At 34.8% G+C, this 26,614-nt stretch overlaps 3 protein-coding genes across 4 annotated transcripts; 1 reads left to right on the top strand and 2 right to left on the bottom strand.

Annotated features, from left to right (window-relative positions):
* Positions 1–1,468: 1,468 nt before the first annotated feature.
* Positions 1,469–11,167, top strand: LOC108196090 (protein phosphatase 2C and cyclic nucleotide-binding/kinase domain-containing protein). Its single transcript, XM_017363190.2, has 16 exons — positions 1,469–1,632; positions 1,765–2,954; positions 4,683–4,814; positions 4,933–5,163; positions 5,302–5,427; positions 6,640–6,702; positions 6,906–6,988; positions 7,480–7,711; positions 7,808–8,127; positions 8,332–8,419; positions 8,499–8,565; positions 8,754–9,031; positions 9,115–9,180; positions 9,473–9,594; positions 10,134–10,290; positions 10,385–11,167. The coding sequence occupies exons 2-16, from the start codon at positions 1,929–1,931 to the stop codon at positions 10,628–10,630; spliced, it is 3,237 nt and encodes a 1,078-aa protein (XP_017218679.1). The 5' UTR covers positions 1,469–1,632; positions 1,765–1,928; the 3' UTR covers positions 10,631–11,167.
* A 160-nt stretch (positions 11,168–11,327) lies between these two features.
* LOC108193976 (E3 ubiquitin-protein ligase ATL42) lies at positions 11,328–12,757 on the bottom strand. Its single transcript, XM_017360843.2, has one exon. The coding sequence runs from the start codon at positions 12,599–12,601 to the stop codon at positions 11,426–11,428; it is 1,176 nt and encodes a 391-aa protein (XP_017216332.1). The 5' UTR covers positions 12,602–12,757; the 3' UTR covers positions 11,328–11,425.
* A 5,518-nt stretch (positions 12,758–18,275) lies between these two features.
* LOC108196515 (ninja-family protein mc410) lies at positions 18,276–22,112 on the bottom strand. Of its 2 annotated transcripts, none has more exons than XM_017363830.2 (3): positions 21,934–22,112; positions 19,908–21,030; positions 18,276–18,972 (listed from the first exon to the last, which is right to left on the bottom strand). In XM_017363830.2, the coding sequence occupies exons 2-3, from the start codon at positions 20,896–20,898 to the stop codon at positions 18,494–18,496; spliced, it is 1,470 nt and encodes a 489-aa protein (XP_017219319.1). In that variant the 5' UTR covers positions 20,899–21,030; positions 21,934–22,112; the 3' UTR covers positions 18,276–18,493. The 2 variants fall into 2 exon arrangements, with proteins under 2 accessions (XP_017219319.1, XP_017219320.1); XM_017363831.2 differs by having other exon boundaries at positions 19,908–21,025; positions 21,934–22,080.
* Between the last annotated feature and the right edge of the window lie 4,502 nt (positions 22,113–26,614).

The following is a 26,614-nucleotide window of genomic DNA, read 5'->3' on the forward strand; positions in this document are numbered from 1 at the left end:
GGGTTTTTGTTAAGATCAAACGCCACCTCATGTGACGTTTCTCTTTTATTATAAATTAAAACGCTAATTCCCTCGGCGTTTCTTTTGTTTTTTTTTCTCAAATATTAATTATTCTAAAATCAGTCCTAAACTCTAACCGTTAGTCAATTTAATTTAAAATATAAATTAATCATTCTAAAAACCCAAACATAAACCCTAAATGTTAACGACTGTTAATTTATTTTTTAAACTGGTTTCTCGGCTTTAGGGCCTTCGGCCCTGCAGCCTCGCATTAATTAGGATTTAGGCTCGAGGGAGTAGGGCCTATCGGCCCTACACCCTCAATCCTGAACCCTAACCGTCGGCCAATTTAATATATAGTACGAATGAATCATTCTGCAACCCAAACCTAAACCCTAAATATTAACAGTTGTAAATTTATTTATTCCGCCGGCGTCTCGGCTTCAGGGCCTTCGGCCCTTCAGCCTCACATAATTAGGGTTTAGGCTCGAGGGAGTAGGGCCTACCGGCCCTACACCCTCAATCCTAAACCCTAACCGTCGGCCAATTTAATATACAGTACGAATTAATCATTCCGCAACCCAAACCTAAACCCTAAATGTTAACGGTTGTAAATTTATTTATTCCGCCGGCGTCTCGGCTTCAGGGCCTTCGGCCCTGCAGCCTCGCTTAATTAGTGTTTAGGCTCGACCTACACCCTCAATCCTAAACCCTAACCGTCGGCCAATTTAATATACAGTACGAATTAATCATTCTGCAACCCACCCTAAATGTTAACGGTTGTAAATTTATTTATTTCGCCGGTTTCTCGGCTTTAGGGCCTTCGGCCCTGCAGCCTCGCATTAATTAGGGTTTAGGCTCGAGGGAGCAGGACCTACCGGCCCTACACCCTCAATCATAAACCCTAACTGTCAGTCAATTTAATTTAATTTTTAAATTAATCATTCTAAAACCCAAATATAAACCCTAAATGTTAACGACTATAAATTTGTTGTTAATTTTATTTATAAATAAACATATAATAAAAAGTTTATAAACACTACTTCAAATAGCGTCTTCTCTTTTGTTAAAAGTAGAAGATGCTACACGAAGTCCTGCACGTCTCTTATGGTCATTCACGGCCATTTTATCAAATTGAGATAATCTGGGCCTTACTTTTCATATTTTGGTTATTACGGGCCATCTTTCAGAAAAAAAAAAATTGGTTATTGCCAAAATTTAGAAGGCGGCGGACTTTATTGGCTAATAAATAGGTGAAATAAAGTTGTTAAGGATAAATAATGATGGGAATGAAATCCTGAGCTACATAATTAGGGATGTTAAATTGATTAGTGATGACAAACTAACAAATAAAGGTGGACACAAATGGACACGGTGGCGCGTGGTTAAGCAAGCGCGTACGGAAATAGAAGGTCTCATGTAGTCTAGTCACCCCACCAAGAAAAAAGCAAGCCATTAATCTTCACACATGCGCCATATATTATACATCTCTCTCTCTCTCTCTCTCTCTCTCTCTCTCTCTCTCTCTCTATTAGCTCCATATACATCCCTGTCTACTCACACACAGCTTAGTTGTAGTTGTAGTTATCGTTCTAGTTGTAGTTGAGGCCACTGTCTCAAGACACATTTCAGGCAAGTAGGCCTTTCCTGTATTATTATTGTTCTCTTCATTTGACTGTCTTGTGTTTGGTTTTTTGTAATATGGATAAGCTTTTTCAACTAGTGTTGTACTAATCATCATTTATCTTATATTTTTTTATACAGATTTGGGCATTTTTTTTACAATTTGCAATCCACAACTAGTTTGTTATTGTTAATACTAGCAATTATAATAATAGAGTGAGTACTGTGATTGGATTTTGCACAAAGAATGAAGCTTCTCTGATGAGTCTTTTGGTAATTCAAGAATCTTGGTTTCTTTTGATATAATGGGGTGTGTTTATTCCAAAGATTGTATTGGTGAGATATGCACACCTAAGGATTCTAAGGTTAAACAGACTGGTAATGCTAGAGCAGCTGAAATTGGTGTTTTTTCGCCAGCTACTTCGTATGGGGATGACGAAGATGAAGCGAGAGACCAATCCACTCACCTTAGGGACCATGAAGCGGGTATAACCAGGTTGTCCAGGGTTTCAGCTCAATTTCTGCCTCCCAATGGCTCTCGAACTGTTCAAGTTCCGACTCCAAAGTATGAGTTGCGCTATTCTTTTTTGTCTCAGCGTGGCTTTTATCCTGATGCTCTTGATAAAGCTAATCAAGATAGTTTTTGCATTCATACTCCTTTTGGGACAAATCCCAATGACCATTTTTTTGGGGTTTTTGATGGTCATGGAGAATATGGAGCTCAATGCTCACAATTTGTTAAGCAGAAGTTATGTGAAAATTTACTTAGGAATAGTCGGTTTCATATGGATGCTGTGGAAGCATGTCATGCTGCTTTCTTGAAGACAAATTCAGAGCTACATGATGATGATATAGATGATAGCATGAGTGGGACGACAGCAGTTACAATATTAGTCCGGGATAGGACTATTTATGTTGCTAATTCCGGAGATTCCAGGGCTGTTATTGCTGAAAGGAGAGGAACAGATGTTGTTGCTCTTGACCTATCAATAGATCAAACTCCTTTTAGGGATGATGAACTTGAACGGGTTAAGCTATGTGGAGCTAGGGTCCTTACGTTGGATCAGATCGAAGGGCTTAAAAACCCAGATGTACAGTGTTGGGATACCGAAGAGGGCGATGATGGTGATCCTCCTCGATTATGGGTTCCAAATGGGATGTATCCGGGCACAGCATTCACGAGAAGCCTTGGTGACTCAATTGCAGAGTCAATCGGGGTTGTTGCCAACCCTGAAATCGTAGCCTTTGAACTTACAGCTGATCATCCTTTCTTCGTTCTTGCCAGTGATGGGGTGTTTGAGTTTCTTTCTAGCCAAGCAGTGGTTGACATGGTAAGGTACTTTTTGGTTTACTCAAGTATTGTGTTTGAAGTTAATGGCGGTAGGACAATTATCTGTCCATTTTTTTTTGTTACATGACTTCTTCATTTTCAGCACATACCTTTAGGTGAATTGACCATACAGTAGAAATTATTAATTTTCATTGAATTTTTTCTGTGAATTAAAATTTGGATTAAATATTTTTTATTTCAGAAAAAAGAATATTTAAATAATAATATTTTTAACTATGCGGTCAAAGCACCTAAAAGTGTGTGCCAAAAGTCAAAGCATCATATAAAAAATGGAGGGAGTATTTTGCATGATCTGTAAAACAGGAACACAGGTTCTAACCTTGATTGCATCATATGCTATTTTTCTGTAGATGTCAGATAGTGGTACTGAGATGCTGTATATATCTCCTAGAACTTACTATGTGAAATTCTATTACAATTGCTGCTTGCTGAATACACTGATCTTACATATATTTAACTGAGATGAGGATCAACCTTCTTAAGAGTATATACTGAACCCCAGGGTTGAGAAAATGACATAAGCATTGAGGACTAAAGCCCCAGGTCGTTAGGTCTATGCTTCGTAGAAAAAGAATGATACACTCTATCCAGCCCAAAGTAAATCACATTTGACATGGTAGTATGTAGTTTATGGCACATAAAAAGTCTATTGACTGAATCACTTTATCTATTTAAATTGCTTTGTATTAGTATGTCAATTAATATCGCACCAACAAAACAGAGCACATAACACTGACGTGTTTCTTGGGTTGATGGTTTTCTGACATAATTTCTTGAACCAAACAACAGATTTATTATGTCTTAACGAAATGTATAAATGGCAAACATAGAGAGGGTATGGACTTTTGGATTTAAAATTAACAACAAATTCTGCCTATTTTTTAGTTTAATCTGCATTTGATCCAGAGTTGTAGCCAAACCCATAGATAGGCCAAGTTAGTTTAGTACTTTAGTGTGACTGACTAAGTCTTACAGTGGAGTTGATGAAACTTAAGGTGAATTAAAGAAGTTAATTATTTGAAGGTTAAAGGGTGTAGGATGTTGAGGAGAGTTTCAAACTATATAGGATTGTTAATTTGGACTCATATAAAGGGATTGGTGCACTAGTGAGGTATAAGTCTTAATGACTGCTAAAGGTACTTCATGCAAGAAAGTGGAACAACAAAAGTAAATAATCTTCATTCCGATGCTATCTTACGTGACTCAACTTTAACGGCCTGAAATTCAGTTAATTGGGGGAGTTGGGTTGGTAGGTCGATTATAGATTCCTTTTTGCTTTATGAAGATTTATATTCTCAGTTTAATACTCAGGCCAATTTGTGGTTAAAGCTTTTTGTCGTCTTTTCCTAGGTCGCAGTTATAGTTTCATTTCCCTTTTCATATAAAAGAGGCAGGCCAACCTGTTAATGTTTTTTCCATTGTATTTGTTTATTTACTTTGTTGGTGCCTTGCAACTTCAATGTTTTTTTCCAATATGTGAACATTAAGCGGACTTTTTTATTTGTAAAGTTGGATCATATTAATTAAGGACCAGCAATGGAAAGTGAAGAGTAATTTGGCTATGCCTCAGAAAGGCAGATCTTTTGTTCTCTCAACTAAGACTTTATGTTTTGCTGCTTGTGTTTGCTTTCATTTCTCCTATTTCCTTTGTATCTCCTTAGTCATCTAATATACTCTTTAAAACTGCCTTTTGTTCCCAAACTGCTAGGTAGCAAAATACAAGGATCCACGTGATGCTTGTGCAGCCATTGTTGCTGAATCTTATCGACTGTGGCTACAGTATGAAACTCGTACAGATGATATTACAGTAATTGTTGTGCATATTAGCGGGTTAACAAATGTAAGAAATCACATTTACTCGACCTATTTGGTTATTTCAGTTGTGCTGCATTTGGTTTTCTTATATTTAATGTAAATTATATTAATAAAAATTTATACATATATTCATATCTTGTCAGAGTTCTGGTGTTCATTCAGCAAGCTCTAGTGATGTTCTAAAACCTCCAGTGCCCCAATTTGTAGAGCTTTCGGGATCTGAGTCTCCTTCATTGCTGGGCTGGAATATTCGGCATCAGCGTGTGAGGCAAGATATATCAAGAACGCGTCTTCGTGCAATTGAAAGTTCTTTGGAGAATGGACATGCATGGGTACCTCCATCTCCAGCCCACAGGAAAACTTGGGAAGAAGAAGTAACAATTTCAATTCCTTCTTTTCTGGGATTCAGCACAACTTTATGTCAATACTAGAGCAATATCATAGTTTTGGTAACTGTGTGGCACTTCTTTACCTATGTGCCAGGCTAATAATCTGACAACGATTTGTTACAGGCACATATTGAGAGGGCCTTGCACGATCATTTTCTATTCAGAAAGCTTACTGATTCTCAGTGCCACGTACTGCTAGATTGCATGCAACGAGTGGAATTTCAACCAGGAGATATTGTGGTGAAATTGGTTAGCGCAACAAACCTTATATCTCTTGATTCAATTCTTCAATATATTTTGATTGAGAATGTAATTAATTGGGGTTTGAGGTAAATCATCGTTCAAGGCCCATTAACTCTTTGAGAACAAACTGAACTAAATTTGTATGTAGAAAAATTACATTGATTTATTTAAGCCACTATTGTTAATTAAAAACAAAAAAATGGTCTCTAGGCCACTTCCTTAATTATGTGGTATGATCTGGAATTGGTAGAGAAATCCAGATTTCTGCAATAACCAAAGGAAGTTTCCCATGATGCTATACCTGATGCATATTTGGGGGAGGGATGGATTAGGCATGCACCTAATTCTTCCTTCTGGTTGGGAGGGGGAACCGATAAAGCATAAGCCCCTGAGTTATATATGAAACATTAAGACGACTAATTTTCAATGAGTTAGGAGCTAGTAACGTTAAGAAACAAACTCAGCTAGTTCTTTGGAGTTGGGATGAAAAAGATTTAAGAATAAATCTCCTATGATATTGGACGATATAGATAGTAATTTTTAGTTTAAAAGGGTTTGAGTAGGTCTCAACTACTTCCTATAAACTTGGAAAACATATTAATTAAATAGTCGAGACTAGGTATATATTAAAACATAGTATATAATGTAATCCTTGTAAATTGAGTCTAGATGAATTCCTGGTCATTCTCAAAGCAATTCGGAGCTGAAAATTGTCTTCAAGTGATTCTAATTGGAGTATCTCAGCTTTGCTGAATCGAATAGATTGTTGTGACTCGTGAGCCTGTCTTGGTCTAGTTCCAGCTTGCTGAAACGAATAAGATATTTCTTTTTGAATCTTCATTTTAAATTGCCTATTGTAACATACATAGTCTTGCAAAAACATAGTTAAGATAAACCAAAGCAGCAGGCTTTTATAAAAAAATCAAGCTTTCCAGCTTGCTAAATTTTATCATCAGAATCCATAGAGTTTAAGTTTTTTAGTGTGTAAATATATAGACCAGTTGTAGCATTACTTACAAATTACAAATATTTTTCTTGAAATCTTACAAATTTGATTATCTTCTTATACAGTATGCACATGTAACATATTTAGTCCTTTTGTTGTCTTTATTACTCCCATGCACTGAAGATGTAAAATATCTTGTTATATTGTGGCAGATGCTTTTTTTTCACTGCAATTTTTTTGACATACCCTGCTTAATAATAATGAATATTCAGGGTGGAGAAGGGGACTGCTTTTATGTTGTAGGCAGTGGAGTATTTGAGGTCTTGGCAAAGCAGGTTCTCATTAATCTCTCCCAGTCCAATTACTTAATGTTACTCTTCAAATTAGTTGCTTTAAAATTGTCTATGCCATATCACAGATAATAGTAGTCTTCATCATTGAGATCCTACTAGTCATTTATTTCTGTATGAAGTACCTTGTAATCCCAGCACTGTAGATGATTTGAACTCTTCTGTATCTGATATAGACTATATGACAGGAAGAAACAACCGGAGAGGTGCCCAAGGTCTTGCAACAATATACAGCTGAAAAATTCTCATCATTTGGAGAGCTTGCACTCATGTATAATCACTTCTGCCATTTCTATTCCATATGAAAAAACATCATTTAGCGAAGAAGAACATTTGTTTATTTAAGAAAGAGCGCGAGCGCACACACACACGAAAGGCTTATATACTTATATTTAATATGAAAATTTCTTTGAGGTTTACTAGCCTGTGTAGTATATTAGTACGGAATTTGGCAAGTTTTTGAAAATAAAATCATGTTTGCTGAGCAAGGGGCTATCAAACCGAACATTAAAAGGATAACATAATTTATGTAAGATTCTTTAAAACATATAATAATAGATTATCATGTGCTTTAAACATTTTAATCTTATTCATTTAAAATTCGGTGTCACTTAAAGCTAGAGTCTTGCCTGGGTATAACAAGCTAGCATGATGTTTCATACTGATACTTTCTGATGTAAACCAAAATTTTCAGATTTCATTGCTCATCATCAGTCAGTATTTTCACAGTTCTGACACCAGATAGGATATGTTGAAATATAGGTATAATAAACCCCTACAGGCTTCTGTCCGGGCTGTGACACATGGAACCCTTTGGGCTCTGAAAAGAGAAGATTTTAGAGGAATTCTTATGTCAGAGTTTTCTAATTTGTCATCACTGAAGTTGCTGCGGTCAGTGGATCTTCTCTCAAAACTGACTATACTGCAACTGAGTCATATTGCAGATTCTCTTTCAGAAGTTTTCTTCTCTGATGGCCAGATAATAATCAATAATGTAAGTCACCAATACTCCCTTAGAATGCAAATGTACCTCTGGTTCGCTTTCTGAGCTCTTACATTTTTTTTTTTTTTTTTGCAATTTTTACCTCAGAATGAGGATCTTCAGGGACTTTATATTGTCCAGAAGGGACAAGTGATAATTAATTTTGACTTGGAAGCAGTAAGAGATCGAAATGCCACGAGCCTTCTGTCTGATAGTCTAAATCAAGAAGATGCAGCAGTTAGCAGTAAAGCATCCACAGTGAAGAAGACCGAGGGAAGCTATTTTGGCGAGTGGACACTCATTGGTGAAAACATAAAGTCCTTGAACGCTACTGCAGTGGGTGATGTGGCTTGTGCTATTTTGACAAAGGAAAAGTTTGAGTCCGTTGTTGGCCCTCTAGCTAAACTTCCGCAGGATGACTATTACAAGTATGATGTACTCTATTGCATATTAAAATTTCTTGTTTGAAAACATTAGCTGAAGCCTGAAATGCTGAAATACACATGTTTCTGTAATAAAATCTAAATATTTTCTTCAGTAAAAGCTGAATATATTTTGTGTTCGTTCATTATATAATTCCATCAGGTTAAAAAGTAGATATATGATATATCTGATGGTTTTGATCGAATTAGGTCAAGGGAAAGTTCTGCAAGATTTGCTAAGGAGTCTGTTGGAAATGCTGATCCTGCAACGCTTGCAACAGTTCAACTTTCGGATTTGGTAAGTTGTAATTTATCCTGATTTTGTTTGCTTTCACGATGCCATATGTAAAAAGACTCTTATATAAATGGTTTTATAGGAGTGGAGGTCATGCAAATATACTACTGACTGCAGTGAAATTGGCCTTGTTCTTTTGAGGAATTCAGGTGGGTTATTTCTGTAATCCTCTTCTGTGCAACTGGAATTTATCTTTAATATCAGCCTTTAAGTTAATGTCTGCAGTTGATATTATAGTGTAGTTGCTTGCCTAAGTAGAGAAGATATCCGTTGTTATGGTGATTTTCAGAAAATATAATAATTTATTTGCTCTGATATACATTTCCCTCTGACTCAGAAAACTTGCTTACTTTGAAGAGGTTCTCGAAACAGAAAATAAGAAATCTGGAAAAAGAAGCCCAGGTTTTGAAGGAAAAGGATCTCATGAAAAGTTTAAGCCACTCCCCTTTTGTGCCACAACTTCTATGCACATGTGCTGATCGGACACATGCAGGCATGCTTCTAAATACATGCATTGCTTGCCCTATTACTTCCATTCTTCAGAACCCACTTGATGAACCTTCTGCAAGGTTCTGTGCTGCCTCTGTTGTCATTGCCCTAGAAGATTTACACAAGGTTACTGGATTAACATTGGATTGCTAACTTATTTAAATATACTTGTTTCACCTTGTTTAAGCTTTTCCATTTGTTAATTTCAGAATGGTGTTCTTTACAGAGGTGTGTCGCCAGATGTTCTAATGCTTGATCAAACAGGACATCTGCAGGTTTGATTACTATACTCTGTTAATATGTGGCTGCTTTTTGTTTAGCAGTTTCTTTAGCCACATGTATTAAGTCACATGACCTACATATTTACATTTGTGTCACTAATGAGTACTCGCTGCATCAACAAACAATTTAAAATCAAACTAAATGTAGCCTATATATCCAACTTCTAGTATGGTCCAGAAATGGTAAGATGTACGCAGACCTTACCACTACTTATAATCAAAGAGGTGGTTTCTGAATATAACCCTGCGCAGCAACAATGCTAACGTATATTTTATTGCATTGTAGCTTGTGGACTTCAGGTTCGGGAAGAAATTAGCTGGTGAAAGGACATTTACAATATGTGGAATGGCTGACTCTTTAGCTCCAGAAATAGTCCAAGGGAAAGGACATGGTCTTCCTGCTGACTGGTATAAGAACAACTTGTATTCCACTTGGTTAATGTAATGAGGTTGTAATCGTTCTTCAAATGCTACTACGTCTGACAATGTGACGCAGCCGCATGAATGATTTGTTGTGGCACTAATTATAGTTAGATAGTAAACAAACTAACGTGAACAAATAAAGAAAAAGAACTTGACTTTGCTTCGTACCATCTGGTTCTGTTTTTTGGTGCCAGTTGAGTTTGTCCTTGTTAAGTGACCAATTCTTCTAACAGCGCAAGGTATCAGGAGGAGGACTTACCGGGATCATATTGTATTCTAACAGTCCTGTCTAAAAACATATACTTGAAACTTCATTAAGGCTGTGCAACAGTTTTTTTTTGCTCAACTGGCTATTAGAGGATTAATGTTGCTACACCAGCACCCGTTTCTTGTATTACTGAAGCATAACAATGCAATATATGTCATTGTGGTTGATTTAAGCAATTCACAGAATACTGTACTTTTTAAATATCCTGAAGTGTTCACCGTTCACTGTGGTCTCACATCTTTTCTGAAATGTGCAGGTGGGCCTTGGGTGTGTTGGTCTATTTTATGCTAAAAGGTGAAATGCCGTTTGGTTCATGGCGAGAAAGTGAGATTGATACATTTGCAAAGATTGCAAAAGGAAAGTTCACACTTCCACAAAATTTCAGCCCTGAAGTAGTTGATCTCATCACTAAGGTATCACTACTTATAACTACATTACTGCACCGTCAACTTGTGTACAGTTCTCTAACAAAAACAGAAGCCTGGTCTTACTTGATTAATTATTTAGTTACTAGACGTTGATGAAAACACAAGACTTGGAAGCCAAGGCGCTGACTCTGTTAAAAGGCATCCTTGGTTTAGTACGGTTAATTGGGAAGAAGTAGAAGGTCGTACTTTTCCCATTCCTGATGAGATCATGTGCCGTGTTAATCAACATTTGGAAAGTCACATTGAACAGGTAGCTTCCTCTGCACTTTCCCCAGTCCGAGACTTGGAAGAACTCAACACTCCAGAATGGCTCGAGGATTGGTAGTAGACCATATACGCATGTCTTGTTTGCTTCTTTTGCACTTTCTCCAGTCCGAAACTCTGAAGAACTCTATACTCCAGAATGTCTGAAGGACTGGTAGTCGGACATATACTCATGTCCTCTTTACTTTTTGAGCACTCGGAAGAACTAATGGTCCAGAATGGCTCGACGATTGGTAGTAGATCTCATATGCACCTCTTCTTTGTTCCTCAGCAAGAAAGACTCCGTCCAACCTCTTTTATTGTATGAACCCCTAAACTTGAGGTAAATTGGAGAGAATATTGTGGGTTACAGATGATGATTTGGATGCACGAGTAATACAGAGTAGCACAATATGTTTTCGTACTGCTTGAGCCTCCTACACCAGATTGATGCAAAGGCAAGTTAAAAAGGTTTCCCTCGGCATAATATCCAAGTTTCTGTATAGAACTTAAATTTGTAGAGGAGAGCGTTTATTTCTAATTCTTTCCTGGAAAACAAATTTCAGATTATTATAATCCTTGTCGATTTCCAGTCATAGAATGCTTAAAATTTAAGTTTGTTTCGTTATTCATAATAAGATGTTAATTAGCTTAAAATTAAAATTTAATTCAAATTTATATGAGATTCTATATTCGTAACTAAAGTGTACTCAACATAAGAGTGTTCTTCTTTAAGCCATGACGGGTGTACATGACCTGATACTCTTGCTAGTCACAACTAAATGAATATTCCGTTGAACTAAATAGGATTTCAAGAACTTGCAAAAATTATGTGCATATAACAAACTTCAAAGCTTGTGACTAACTATATATCCATCTACACATCAAAAGTTTGCCTTGTGTTCTGAAACTCTGGTGTACTTGTGTCTCTGTTTGCAAACCATTCAACTGTTTTTCTTGCAATTGGCAACCACATCCTCCTTATCCTCTCCTCCTTGACATTATCCGAATTCTCCTGATTCCTCCCAGCAGAATTCTCTGCATCAATTCTTATGCTAATATCTGTGAATCTTGGATGAGTTACAATTTCAGACATTGATCTCTTCTCATTTACACCCGAAATCTTCGATGTACTAGCATTCTTCTCAACTGAGGTTTCATCAGTTTGTTTAATTTCCATTACTTTCTTAAGTTCCTCACCATCAGATTCCTTGAATGGTAATCTCCCGCTAGACAAACCATGACTCAACTCTGAATTCAAGAACATGAGATCCGAAGAGCTAATATTACTCCATCTGTTCTTCAACACGGCATCAGAAACAATGATCCTGTGATTAAACTTATGTAAAATCTCCTCATCATTTTCGTGAATTGGCAACTCTTCTTTTTCCTCCTCATTCTTGCTTCTGAAGCTACCTCCAACACGGAAACTGGATGACCTGTGATTATAATCCTCTTCTCTCTGAACAAAAATCTCCAAACTTGAGTCCTGTCTCACGTCTGAGTGCCCTGCAGCCAGGAACCTCAAACTGTGAGAATACGTGAGTACTGAAAGATCCTCGGTGCTGACCTTATGCCTGCACAGCGGGCACGTAGAGTGCTTCTCAAGCCACTTATCAACGCAATCTATATGAAACGCGTGTTTACAAGCTGGCAGTAGCCTTAAAATCTCGATATCTTCAAATTTTGACAAACAGACAGAGCACTCAAGACCGCCTCTGGCTCCTCTGAGTGCAGAGAATCTAAAAAAAGGAAGTGACTCAATAAGAGTTTTGTCGATACCAGAGTACCGAGATCTGGATCTTGTGAGCAGGCCTTGAATCGGAGAAGTGGTCATCGGTGAGCTTCGGTGGCAGTACTTGGCATAAGCAAGAAGGATGAAAGTAAAAATAACCATACAACAGAGTACACCTATGATAGCTGCAAGGCTCGGATGGAAATTGTTTGGTGCATCTCCAGGTGCTAATTGTGCAGGGTTTGATTGGGATTGTGTTTTCACAATCAAGAGCATGAGAAAAAGAGTCAACTTATGCATTTTAATGCAGGAGATCATGGGAAAACCATGGCAGTTTTTTTGTTTGGGTGAGGCTGATTAGCTGAGGGTTCAGTTTGGAGCTAACTCATAATTCTTAAATATAGATAAAAGTCCTAATGAATCTTCATTTCGCCAAGTCAGTCATGAAAAGGATGTATTCTTTTTATAAACAAGTTAGAGCAAGTCCAGGTCCAGGTAGCTTCTCAAATATAAAAAGATTGTGATATAATATCGTGTGCCTGGAGTATAATAAAGATTTCCTTCAGTCCGTTAGACATCTACAAAATTATCAGTTAATCCCATTTTTTTAATAATCATTAATCACTTCTTATTTATTTATTTGTAATATAAAATATTCATTTCCTCTTTGTGTCCTTACTATTTTTAATTTCTATATGTTTTGTTCTCGTTTTTTCTCATTTACTAATTCAAATATATTATTATAACAGTAATGAGAAATGAAAATATTGAAATTGATCGGAAACTAGTCGTATAAAATCTTTAAGGATTTATTATTTTATAGTATTTAAGACGTCGTTTGATTTAAGAAAATTAGGGATATCGATTTTGTTCATTCTAAATCCATACTTGATGGTTGGTTTAGAAAAATCAAATTTCAAAATCATATCTCAAACTCCTGAGATATGGATTTCTGATGCCAACGGGGAGGTGAGAATAAGATAGAGCCGGGAGGTATAAAAGAAGTCAATTTTATTTTTGAATTTTTTGTATCCATTTAGATAATTAAATATTAATATTTAATACAAGAATACTCAATGATGCAAAAATATATAATCATAATGATTTTATGATATTCTTAATTAACATAATTTTTTTTGAAAAATCGAAAATACCGATTCCAACACTCAACCAAACACATGATATCAGATATGGATAATTAATTCTTACGTCACTGAATTATAGGCTGTTTATTATATAGATCCCTATCCTATTATTTGTAATAATGCGATCCTTAAACTTTCAAATTTTTATTCAGGTCCTTCCGTTAAAAGTCAACTAACATCCGTTAGTCAATGCTTACGTGGCAAATACGAAAAATTAAAATTAAAACAGTAATAACTAATTCATCACAGCAATACTCTCTTCTATCACCATCCTCTCTTCTTGATCTCTCTCTCCCCCTCTCCTCTCTCTCCCTCTCTTTCCCTGTAGCTCCCTCCCTAGGATATGCAGCAGAAGAATTGAAGGGAGAAACTAAACACAAAACCCATTAATCAGACCTATTAATACAATTATTTGCATTATACATACACACAAATGTTGTGTGTATCTGTGTGCAAGAATGTAAGTATGTGTGTATATATACTCCACAACCTGTTAATATATGTACACTCTCCCGTTTCTTTAGGTCCAAGATCAAGAAGAGAGGATGGTGATGGTTATGGTGAGTTGGTGACGAAGGAGAGTATTGATGTGATGAGTTTCTGATGAGTCAGCTATTATTGTTTTCATTTTTATTTTTTATATTTGCCATGTAAGCATTGATTAACGGATGTTAGTTGACTTTTAACGGAAGGATCCGAATCAGAAAAGTATGAAAGTTTAAGGATCGTATTAATGTAAAAAATAGGATAGGGACCCAGATAATAAACAACCTATAGTTCTGGGACCTTAGAATTAATTATCCCTATCAGATATAATACCTTAAACTTATACTATCTTAATCTGGTTACTCATTTTAACAAGTCTAACTGAGAATGGAGTACGATACTATTAATATTATTTATGAGAGCATCTTCAATGCTACTTTTAAATCACTCTTTAAAATATAATATAATATATGACTTCTAACAAGTTAATAAATCGAATATCATCATAAATCCAACTGTGCTCTTTATACTTACTTTCTATTCATATTTTATTATTATTTAAGAGAAAAGTTGTGGTGAGGATGAGACAGGTGAATATTATATTTAATAATAATAGGTTAAGAGCACTGGGATGTTTTTTTAAAAGAGAGAAGAGAGAAAAAACTTCAAAAATTTTGAAATGCAAATAGAAATTTATTTGAATATTAATTTTTCAAATCTTTTTAAATTCAGTGTTAAGAGTTTATTTAAAGAGCTCATTGGAATCACATATACGAAATGAACACTTAAATGCAATATGTACATCTGAATATTCTTTTCGAAAAATCTTTAATTTTTTATTTCAAATAGTAAGGGACAATCTTTACTTTTGCTAGATAAACTGGACAAACTACAAAGGCTCCCTTGGTCTATCATATTTGTATAACTTACACTCCAACCAGATGTAGCTGTTAGTTTCTCTAAAAATATCATTTGTTAATATGATCTTGTTTCTTCTGAGGAGAGCCATATTTATTTATTAATGTCGGGACAAAAGGTTAAGTATATGAAATTCAAGACTTCAGAAGAGGCTTATATATTTAGCTGTACAAATTTGACCACATTAGTTGACTCTGTACATGGCCGATTTCCCATCTTCTACGTTTTAATAGTTCGGCTAGTGTTTTAAATATAAGCTGTAACTGAGAGGGGGGGCCGATTCTACGACTCATTTTATATTAAAAATTAATTCTATAGATACTCACAATTCACTTCCCGTTCTTCGTGTTTCTTTGGTTTTTAAACATAATTCGGAGATGTATAAAACATATTTCTGATTGTATTTTCAAGATAAAAGTTTATATTTCATAATTTTATTTTAAAAATATTAAAAATAATGAGAAAACTACATTTTCATATAATTTAAATGACATGTAAAAATTAAAAGGATACGGTAGAACAAAGCGGAAAGAATATAAATATATTTATTCGATCACAAGTCAACCATTTCATGAAATCTTAAATTATCAAATTTTGGGTGAACGAAAATTAGAAACGACAAAGATCGAAACTTAAAGGAACGATTCGTTCCAATCATATTTTAGGACCAATTATGAACATCTGCAACTTTTCCTCTGTAAAATTAAATAATGTAAAATTCAAATAATATTTTAAAATTTATTTATGTTATTGTCATTAGAATGCGTTTGACCGGCATTGTTTTTACTTATAAATTACAGGCAGCTTATTTATACCGTCCGTCCCACCAGATTCTTTACGGTTTCATTTTTGGAAAATCCTATCCAATTCTTTACATTTCAAAACTTACCAAATATAATCAATAAGTCCCATCATTTCCCAACTTTTACTCCCTTTTCACACTACTTTTACTCCACTATCTCTATTTTATACATTAAAAATTGATCGGTCCCGCCATTTCACCCACTTTTCTTTCTCTTTTCCACTAATTTATACATATTTCTTAACCTCCGTGCCCACACCAAACGTAAAGAATTGGCTGAGACGGAGGGAGCACCTTTTCACATAGGTCACATTTGATATTATTCTTCCGGATAATTCTAATAATTGTTTGCTGAAAAATAGATTAAAAAAATTGTTTGATAAAAATATAGAACGGTTTTCCGAAATAGCAGACTATGACTGAAAAATTGGATTTAGAGAATGTAGTATTTCATATTTCTGGGAGGAAAAAAACTGTTTTTCAATTTTTGCAGGGAGTTTTCATAATTTCATCATCAAAATTCATCAAAAATATTAGTTTTTTATATTATAATTCAAAATATGAAAACAAAATCAAATAGTTATCCGATTTATACCAATATTTTTTTAATAGTATAGTAATTTTGAACAACACAGGCCCTTATAAATTAAAATCCAATAAGTTAAAAATCCAAATTCTTTCTCATTTATTCCAATTTTGAAATTTGGCTTCATCAAGTTATATATAATCATTATAAAATTAGTTTATAATTTTTTTATTTTATTTGTTCTACATCTAATGAATTATAGATATGAACTAATTTAAGAGAACAGATAATTTAAAAATATTTGTATTTATAAAAGGGATGTATTCAACTGAAAATATAATGGATTGTATCTGTTTTGATTTATTCGATTTTAAATAAAATGTTGCAAATTTGATACAGAGTATTTAGGATTTAAATAGAATGCTTTAAATCCCTTTAATTCTGACTAGATTAAAAAACTTAAACTATATCAAATAATCTCACAAAATTCATCATTTTATAAAATTTAAACAAATTCAACAACATTTGAATATCGTATTCTAATGAATTTTATGTAATATCAATTGGATATCATCGAATTTTTAAATATAATGAAAAGTTATAATGAAATACTATCAAATTTTATAGTATGATACTATGATTTAATATTATAATATACTTTTTAAAATCTAAATCAAATATACCCAAATTTAATAAATAATTTCTTTAGAAAAACTCATTTGAATACATTCCGGACGAAGAGTCCCAGATCTCTTTTCAATCTTTTAACGAACAATAATTTTGTGACAACTATTACGTTAGTACTGCAGATATGACAACTTGTATATGTCGGATTGTGTTGTCGATATACATAGCTGTTATATTTTGAATATTACTATCATTATTTGTGGCTATTGTTCTTCTTTACAGTTTTTTGTCATACATGAACTAAAGATTTGATTATTTTATTTTTCTTAAAACCTTTATTATAGTGCAGTAGTTATAACCACACCAGTTTAACGCAATCTATATTTTTTCGACGTTTGTTGTATACCCTGTCACTGTCACCTTCGAAGGTGGATGATCGATAATCAACTAAAAATTACTCACTCCGTCCCCTTGTTTACGTTCACTTTTTGTAAGCATTTTGAGGTTCCTATAAAATATAGTTTCATAATTTAAAAAAAAAAAGTAATAAAAGTTTAAACATCAAACTTTTATTCATAAATTTAAAAAAAAAAAGTAATAAAAGTTTAACGCAATCTATATTTAACCAGCATTTCTGATTTTGAGGTTCCTATAAAATATAGTTTCATAATTTAAAAAAAAAAAGTAATAAAAGTTTAAACATCAAACTTTTATTCATAAATTTAAAAAAAAAAAGTAATAAAAGTTTAACATCAAACCAGTTTAACATCAAACTTTTATTCATAGAAAAAAAATTTTAAAAAAAGTTGCAGAACTATACTTTAAATGGCCCGCAAGGGTTGGTTCAGCTGGTTAAAAGAGATGACATGTATCCTCTTGGTCACAGGTTCGACTCCCGAAGGGAGCAAAATTTGTGATTATGCCTCCTGGATCAGAGCCTGTCGCGCTTAGGTTGTGATTATGCCTCCTGGATCAGAGCCTGTCGCGCTTAGGTGCGGTTTACCTTGGTTCACGTAGTTTGCAGGCTATTGCGTGATATTGTCACTGATGTTTACATACCAATTATCTCAACTCGTGGACTTGTGGTATGTTCTCTGCTAATAAAACGCTTTATTTCAATGGCCCCTGACCTAAATATTTTGGGGAAAAAGACATTTAACTTTTTCAGAAAAACTGAAAGATCTTTGTATTTCGGATCGTCAGATTTCGAAATAGCTAAATTTATCAAAACGGAGCCATCTTTAAATTTTTTTGATATACTGGAGCAAAAGATATCGGAAAATATAAATTCTACGTGAAGTAGTAGCAGATTTTTCAAGTATCTTGAAGCATTTCTGATTTTGATCTGATTGATTTTTCAGACGCTGACTACATAAGGTGCAAGATTGATAGATAGAGTACAACATGCACCTGTCAATTCCTAGGAAACAAGCTTATTTCTATTGATACGGGGAATGCTGTTGAACAAAAATTGGATGCACAAATAGGTAGAATGAAATTGGTCGTACGAATAGGGGGAAGATCATTCAAGGTACATCGATGACAACGATTTTGACGAATACAAGTGCGCAAAGTAGTCGAGAGCTAACTCTTACGACATTATACATATTCAAAACAAGGAACTTATTACAACATATAACAAGAATTATGACCCGGTATAAAACAGTACACTGTCCAGTAATGAAGATTTCTGCAACAGCTGTCGGCTAGCTTTGAGCTGAGGCGGCAGAGTTGCTACTAGGAAATACTACTCCAGATGCATTTCCTTGATTGGTTGGCAGCTCCTCGTTAGCATGCAAAATAAACTCTTCGGGGGACATGTGCAATCCATGACATGCACAAACAATTCGAACTTGGGTGTTACTAACCCTATAGGTTACACCGGATATTGTCCTGCCCTTTGGACCGGAACCTGTTGTAGAAACCCATGGCAAATCTGGAACTGAACCAGTCCCGGAAAATTTCAAATCGCCAGCAATACCTGGTTGTATAGCTTGAAACTCATAAGCACACCCGTCGACTCTTGGCTGGTCAGATGTGTTTTGCCCGATCATGATACTATTTTGTTTCACATTGGTTGCTGTCTGAGAAGAGGATCCTTCTTCTCCAGCATGATGGTTTCCCTCTGCCTTGGATGCTTCTAATGCCTTCCCGTCAAATTGTGAACCCCCAGACTTGTTCATTACTGACGCATTAGTTGCAGCAAATAGATTAGAATAAGGTACAGACCTCGTAGCACAACAAGATGCTCAAACTTAAATGTAGAAACAGAAGTATTCACTAATGCATAGAAGTATACTGATTACTTCAGCGGAGATGTATAACAGTATCAATAAGTAGGTGTCTAGGTCATCTATCATTTACTTATACATATAAGGAAAGAGGAAAAAGCAAAACGTAAAAATAATACATTTAAAAATGGAAAACGTCGGTACCCCAGATGTTGTCCCAGAAACATTTCCAAATGCATGTATCATGTGTTGATTGGTTATATGGTTACATTCCAATAAAAAATAATGGAGCCCATAACACAAGTTAAAAAATGGGTCCCTGGCATTGCTCTTTATGAAACGGTTAGAGAAAAGTATTAACAGATAAATCTAAAGAGATACTAAATAAAATGAGATAAGACCACAATATACACCTGATATGTATTACATAATCTCTATACTACTCAGACCCGAATTGGACAAGACACAGATCAGTGTCAGACTTGGAGTCTATGATAATAAGAGATGTGAAGACCCTGTCCAATTTGGAAGGAATAATTTTATTTATAAGCAAGTATATTATACAAATTATCCTGACAATAAAAACTCATATCAAGCATGACTTTGCAAGGGATTTTAAGAAGTAAGAGTCTTCTATTTTCTCCTTTCTCACTATCTTATTTTTATGTGTTAGCATGTTAAGTTCATTCAAGTTTTCTTGGGAAAAAAAAAAAAGTTCATTCAAGTTGTAGTCTTTTAGAGTGCGAAGAGTCTACTCAAATGATCTAAAATGGAATAAGTGTTTTTATTCGGTGTATTAACACATAAAAGAAAACAACAATCCCCCCATTTAATAATTACTTTTTGTGTACCATAAGAAAATTTAGAAATAGACAAGAAAGAGTTAAACCTTCTGAAAACCTAAGTCTGCCGTTCTGCTTGTCTGAATCTGGCAGACCCCTAATGAAATAGGACGAGTTGACCTGTGGTGAATGAGGAACAAGACCCTGAGAATTATCTTTGTCCAACACCGGAAGCTGGCCAGGAGAGTATCCAAATGTCAATTGACTATTTGCAGGTATCATATGTTGATTTATTGGTCTTTCACTATTTGAAGAAGCCATCATATGCATGATACCAGGTAGTGCATGCTTTGAAGTTCCAGGTACAACAATTGGATTAGACTCCTTTACTGCTAAATTATATGGCATGTTCATGATGTTTGCTGGCTGATTCGAGAATGGGATGCTATATGAAACATTTCTAACCTTAGGTTCACTTTCTGATGAAACAGTGAATCTGTTTTGTTCGAGACCACTTAAACTAGAAACGCCACAAACCTCCTTAGGAACCTCAGATAAGACACCACCAGTCCCATCCCTCTTAGAATTATCATTATGGTGAGTTCTGAGCTTTGAAGTTGATCCCTCGGCTTCGGAATCTGCTATATCTTCATTTTCAGCAGTGGAGCCTTCATCAGTGTTTATTGAAATGTGAGAGGCTCTTGTGGTTTCAGAATCTATCCTGCGCTTCTTTTGAAGGGTTATCTCATCAAAAACATTCCTAGATTTACTTGACGCCTCTAGTCTCTTTTCTTCATCACCTTCAGAAGGCTTCTTATTATTAGCAATCCAGAATTCTGCACCATTCAAGTTTGTAGAGGTATCCATGTTCATAGCTGGACTTGAAAGATTATCAAAGAAGTTCTCTTCGGGTTTCACGGAATCACTTTTCTGAGTTCCAGCATGAAGAAAGTTTCTAAAATCATCGATTATTTTGCTACCTCTATCAACATCTTCTATCCTAGTCTCTGAAGAGCTGTCGTTCCTAGACCTTGGGGTGGTAGATGATTTACCCAAAGATAGACCCAACCGAAGCTCAAGGCCATTGTCATCCTCCATTTGAAAGTGACACAAAGTGTTCAATATGATTCACAGAGAATAATCAAGTTTCAAAATTGCAGCTTCAAGTGAAGCATTTCCTTGATGGTCAACGATGTCAACTTTTAAAGTCTACAGACCATCAAAACTGAACTGCAGCATAAGAAAAGCCTTTATTAAACACTAACTTTAGTCTTTTGCATCAAAAAATTTAATAAAATGCATACAAGATTTAACCATCATTCATCATGCACTAGTTGTATTAAACTGGCCTAGTGGTAGTTACTGTAGTTTTAAATCTATTTATTTCGCACATAAAAATTACTGGTATACAAATATAGCAAACGAACTCCGTTGGGTATAAGTAATGTGAACGTTAACAAAAAAAGTAAAAAGCATCATTTCTTGCAATTATGTATAGAACATAACTTACAATACAAAAATAAAATGAACACCCATATTTCGTTCTTTCTATTAAAACACTCTCAAAACTCGCTCCAATAACCCATAAATTTGAAAGGTCCAACGTGTCCCGTGCTTCAACTCCCAAAACAGCAGCGAAACCAGCTTAAACCACCTTAGAACTTGTTCACAGAAGCGTGAAAACTGATCTAATTCAAACCTGGCTCCAAAAACTGATCTAAAGCAAAAATAGGCTTTCAAAGCCGACACTTTTTTACTTGATTAATCATATATAGTACAAATATGTGCGTATCAGGCTTGCAGATTCTGAAAATGAATTGGGCGGTATTTATTGAGCTTAGAATTTTAAGGTAGTCTTCATTTATTAACAGGGAAACACGATAACACTGATGAACAAGATTGCACAAACCATCATTTATTTAAGAGAATAATAATTGAGTTCTGTAAATATTACTACAGAATCCTCAAATCCAAAGACTACCCATGTTAGATTCAGCTATGATTAAATACCCACAAGCCGCAGATATAGAAAATCAAACATAAAGAATTAAAAAGCAATCGAAATCAAGAAAACCCATATACTGTAATTAATAAACAAAAGAAGATAAGTAAAGAAAAGGGAGCTTGGAGTACCTGAGTGATGAGAAAGGGCGAGAGAAAGAAGATGAATAGTACCAACCAAGGGAGTCAATATGAAACTCGTTTCCTCCTCTTTCAACCTAACCTTACTTTACTCTTTTCCCTTTGCAACACGTGCTTATTCACTCTCTTGTGCTTATCTCGTGGAGAAAAAATAATACTTACATCGGTTCGTTTTGATTTTTCCTAAGATTATTATCAGATTGTATTATATTAGCTCGGTTCCTTTATCAGAAAATTGAACCATTTGAAAGTAATTTCCATTTAGTTAATTGTTGATCATTTCAGTTTTCTTCAATTTATAGCTTTCATATTTACATTGCAACCTCCTCATATATATTTCACTCATTTTTACTTTGGCAACGGCTTAAAAGCCGGCTTCTGAGTTTATAAGTTAGAATTACTTATTTCGTACCGTTTGTCTAAAAAGTCAAGAAGCATTTATAAAAAACTAAGAATACTAACTTTTGTTTCATGACTTCTACTTCTTTCTCAAAAATTTTAATCACTTATAAATCTTAATTTGCTTCTAACTTCTACTTCACTTCTTTACTTTAAGAAAGAAGCATTTATTATAAACTCACTCAAATGGCCCCTATTTCTTTACTTAACTGACTAATCATACATGTTACATGCATACATAATACACAACATAATACACGGAGTAATTATTGAATAACACATGTTCATGAGTTTAAAATATAACAACATATTTAATTATGATTTTGGCCGTTAATTATGTAGTCACTCTCTTCACTCACGCAAACAATTTCGATCACAATTTTGAAATTGAAAAGGTTAACTTATCATTGTCATATATTGTGTCTTGATATCAAAATGCAAAATCTTTAGCTAATTTCAACCATACCTGATAATGAACAAAAAGATTGAACAATTATTTGATTCATCTTATTCATGTAGGAGGAATTTATATTCCTATCATATAATTTAATTTAAATAGACAAAATTGTATAATATCTGAGTTGACGAATTTCAAGTAAAGTATTTTGATTGATTTGTGATATGTGTATGATTTTTAAAACATCTTTTCTGGAGTAAGTTACATGTATAATATATGGAAGTTATTTGTGATTTTATTATGATTTAAGAGATATTATAGTATGTTGTCATGAGTGGAGAGAATCTCATACTCGATGCCTCATGCATATTCGATGTATTTAAATAGTGGGGGCGTCTCGTCGAAGTTAGGGACACATATTATCAGTCTTCAGGTAGTAATTTTCTTAATGTTTCGCAAACACTAGTAATATTTTGATCGACATTTTCTTTTATGTTATACAAGTTCTTGTAAATTTTAGTTTCGATGACTACATATTTTGTCAAATAAAAAATGTAATACATCATGCAAGTGTAAAGTTTTCATTCATGTTAGTGCGTAAGTAATTTCTTTTTAGCATTTTTCAAAGATCACTCCAATGACCGGCATTTTGTGATGTTAACTTTTATTGTTAAGATTTTATTTATAATTGGATACATATAAAGTATTTTTTTCATTATTAGAACCGAAGATGAAGTTGACATCCTACTTTATAAAATGTCAACTTTTGACACCCCAAAACATCCTTTACCACATCATTTGGTACGCCATTTATATCTCACAACTTCACAAAAAGGTGTCATGTTATTTGACAGTCATGTCATATCATCGACTAGTGCCTTCTCATTAGGCGTTAGCACCATTCCTTTCATCATTTATAATACACGCAAAAGTTACTATATATGTTAAAATTTAAAATTAACTTATTAAAAATATAATACACGCAAAAGTTACTCTAATCTTAAGTCTCTTTCTTTAATTTTAAAAGACTCGTAATAACACATGATTATGTTTGATTAATTCTGTTAGGTCCAATCAGACGTAGAAGGGGGGGGGTTGAATACGTCTATACCAAATTCTTGGAATAATTCAATTGCGGAATATTACTGTTTAAGTCCAGTTAAATCAATCGTAAATAAACAACTCCAGCAAGTCGGGGAATATTCTTATATTAAAAATAATCCTCGGATGCTACAAACTCCAACACGAATGTCGGCTGCAGAGACTACAAGCACTCCAATACAAACTCTCGACTAAAATGATATTCTAACTTTGCTCTCGAGAATGTGTATAGTGTGTGCACTTTACAAAGTGTGTAGTTGTTCTCAAATGAAAACACAAAGCTCTATTTATAGACTTTGGGGGACAAACTCAGCTTGTGCTTGCTCTTGGCGCAAGGAAGCTTTCAACCAATCAGAACATAGCTTCCTCGTTCCTTGTATTGGCTTCCTTGCTCCAATCTAGCTTGCTCCTCCTTTAACTTGCGCCAAAACAATTCAGAAGAATTGTTTAAATAAATCAAACGGCGCAAGGAAGAAATTATGTGTGAATTCCTTCCTCGTTCCAGTTGAAACAATTCAAAAGAATTGTTTAATCTTGGCGCAACCAAACCAATGTCTTCCTTGTTCCAATTGGCGCAAGAAAGACAATTCCTTCCTTGTTCCAATTGGCGCAAGGAGGACAAATCCTTCCTTGTTCCAATTGGCGCAAGGAGGACAATTTCTTCCTTGTTCCAATTGGCGCAAGGATGAGAATGGCTTGGACATGAATTGGCGCAAGGAGGAATTAAACAATAATTCCTTCCTTGTTCCATTCTTGGCGGAAGGAGGAATTATATTTAAATTTCTTCCTTGCTCCATTTCTTCCTTGTTCCAAAACAGAACAGGCTAGCACACTTATACATATATATATATATATGTGTCACATATATACATATAAGTATTTACTAGTCAATTTGGAGGATGCTTTGCCTTGACTTGATTAAGTTATCCTTGACTGAATCCTTCGAATCCAATTCACACGCACTGACGTCCTGTGCACTAGTCTGGTTCACGAACGACTAATACAGAATTAATTCTCCGTCTTCTTTTCTTGACAACATACTTAATCAGTCTCACTAGACTTGAGTATTGCTTCAGTGATTCTGATTACGAATAATCAGAGAGGATGTACTTGAATCTTTCAGAACTGAGAATCTTGATCTTTGGACAACCTTGACATCAGAAACCACTTAGACTTTATTCTTCACCGAGGCTTGAACATTTTAATGAACTTCTATCAGTGATTTGCTGTACGTCTCAGATATCCTGATTGCCTTCAACTTCTTGAGTCGTATCTTCAACTCTGTAGATTCCTGTACGATACTTAGTTACTGTTTCCTGTTCTTATTCTACTGTTGAGTTATCGACATTACATTACATTACATATTACATTATGCTTTACAATCTCCCCCTATTTGTTTGTTAGAGTTCGACAAGCAAATCCTTTAGGAGGATAACTCAACTGATACAGAAAAAGCACTTATACTTAAACAGGAAATAATACTAAGTACAATCTGGATTATATATTACAAGTTCCAGAAATCAAAAATAAATACAAGTGGCCAATTGCTCCTCTAGACTGAGCTAATCTCTTCTTGCTTTCTTGGCTGTTGCATTTAGTAGGACTTCTTCTGCTTTCTTCTTCGCTGCTTTCTCAGCTTTCAATTGATCTAACTTAGCCTCAATTTCTTTGATCCTGGATGTGATGATGTTATAAGCTCCAACCTCTAAAGCATTTACTGGAGGAGTCGTTTCAAATCTTCTTTGCATTTTCTCCAGAGAGGTTAGGTGCCTCATTTTCTTAAGCCTTTTGAATGGAATATTCAAATTCATTCCTTCCACTTTCATCATTAGTCTTGAAGGATGAGCACGAACTCTTTCGGTGTCTTGAGCAGTCTCAGTACATTTCTTTACTCTCAATATTTCAAGTAGAGGGATGAGTACAGCTTTGTCCTCTTTGATCACTGAGTACTTGACTTGTCGAATTGCACGAGAGATACACTTAGAGGTGCAATCACCAATTTCTTCAAGAGTTAGCTTTTTAGGCTCAGATTCCTTGCTCTTTCTGAAAGTGATGGAAGTTGGATTGTATGACACACAAGCTGGTTTCACAAACTCAGGGGTTTCAGGATCAAGAGGAGGCAGTGGATATGGTTGTTCACGTTCAATGAATTCAAGACTTTTGTTCTTCAGAGCTGCATAGTTCAGACGATAAGCATATAGAAGTTCTGCAGTAAGTCTTCCCTTTTTGGTATTCGAACACTTTCTTCTGATTTCTCCTTCCAGATAACTCAGTATTCTTGGATGATATCCGGATAATGCTTCATCTTTCAGACCAATGCTTTGGATCATCTTATCCTTGAAGTACTTGATCACTGGAGGATTATCATGAATATCTACACTGATGTTAGTAAGCCATTCCACTACCTTATCTCTGAAGACTTCGTTGCATTTCTCGCCAGTGGCAATAATCTTGTTTTTCACTACGAACAGTTCTGTCAGAGATAAGTTCCTCAGCAACTCACAAGTCACATGTTTGAATCTTCTACTTTCACCATTCAGAATAAATGTTATATGCACGGACCATCCATGTGCAGGAATAACCATGATAGATACTGATGTGATTGCCTTGTCCAACGCTTCGTGAAACTCATGAAGATTCTCATAGTTGCTTTTGAAGACGTCGAAGATTTCTTGAACTTCTTTATCATGATTACCCTTTACCACTTCAGGAAATTCAAACACTGACCTTGCAATATCCCATTCAACTCCTTGTTTCAACCTTGTTGCTTCTAGT

The sequence above is a fragment of the Daucus carota genome, chromosome 7 (genome assembly GCF_001625215.2).
Source record: "Daucus carota subsp. sativus chromosome 7, DH1 v3.0, whole genome shotgun sequence".
Taxonomy (NCBI): domain Eukaryota; kingdom Viridiplantae; phylum Streptophyta; class Magnoliopsida; order Apiales; family Apiaceae; genus Daucus; species Daucus carota.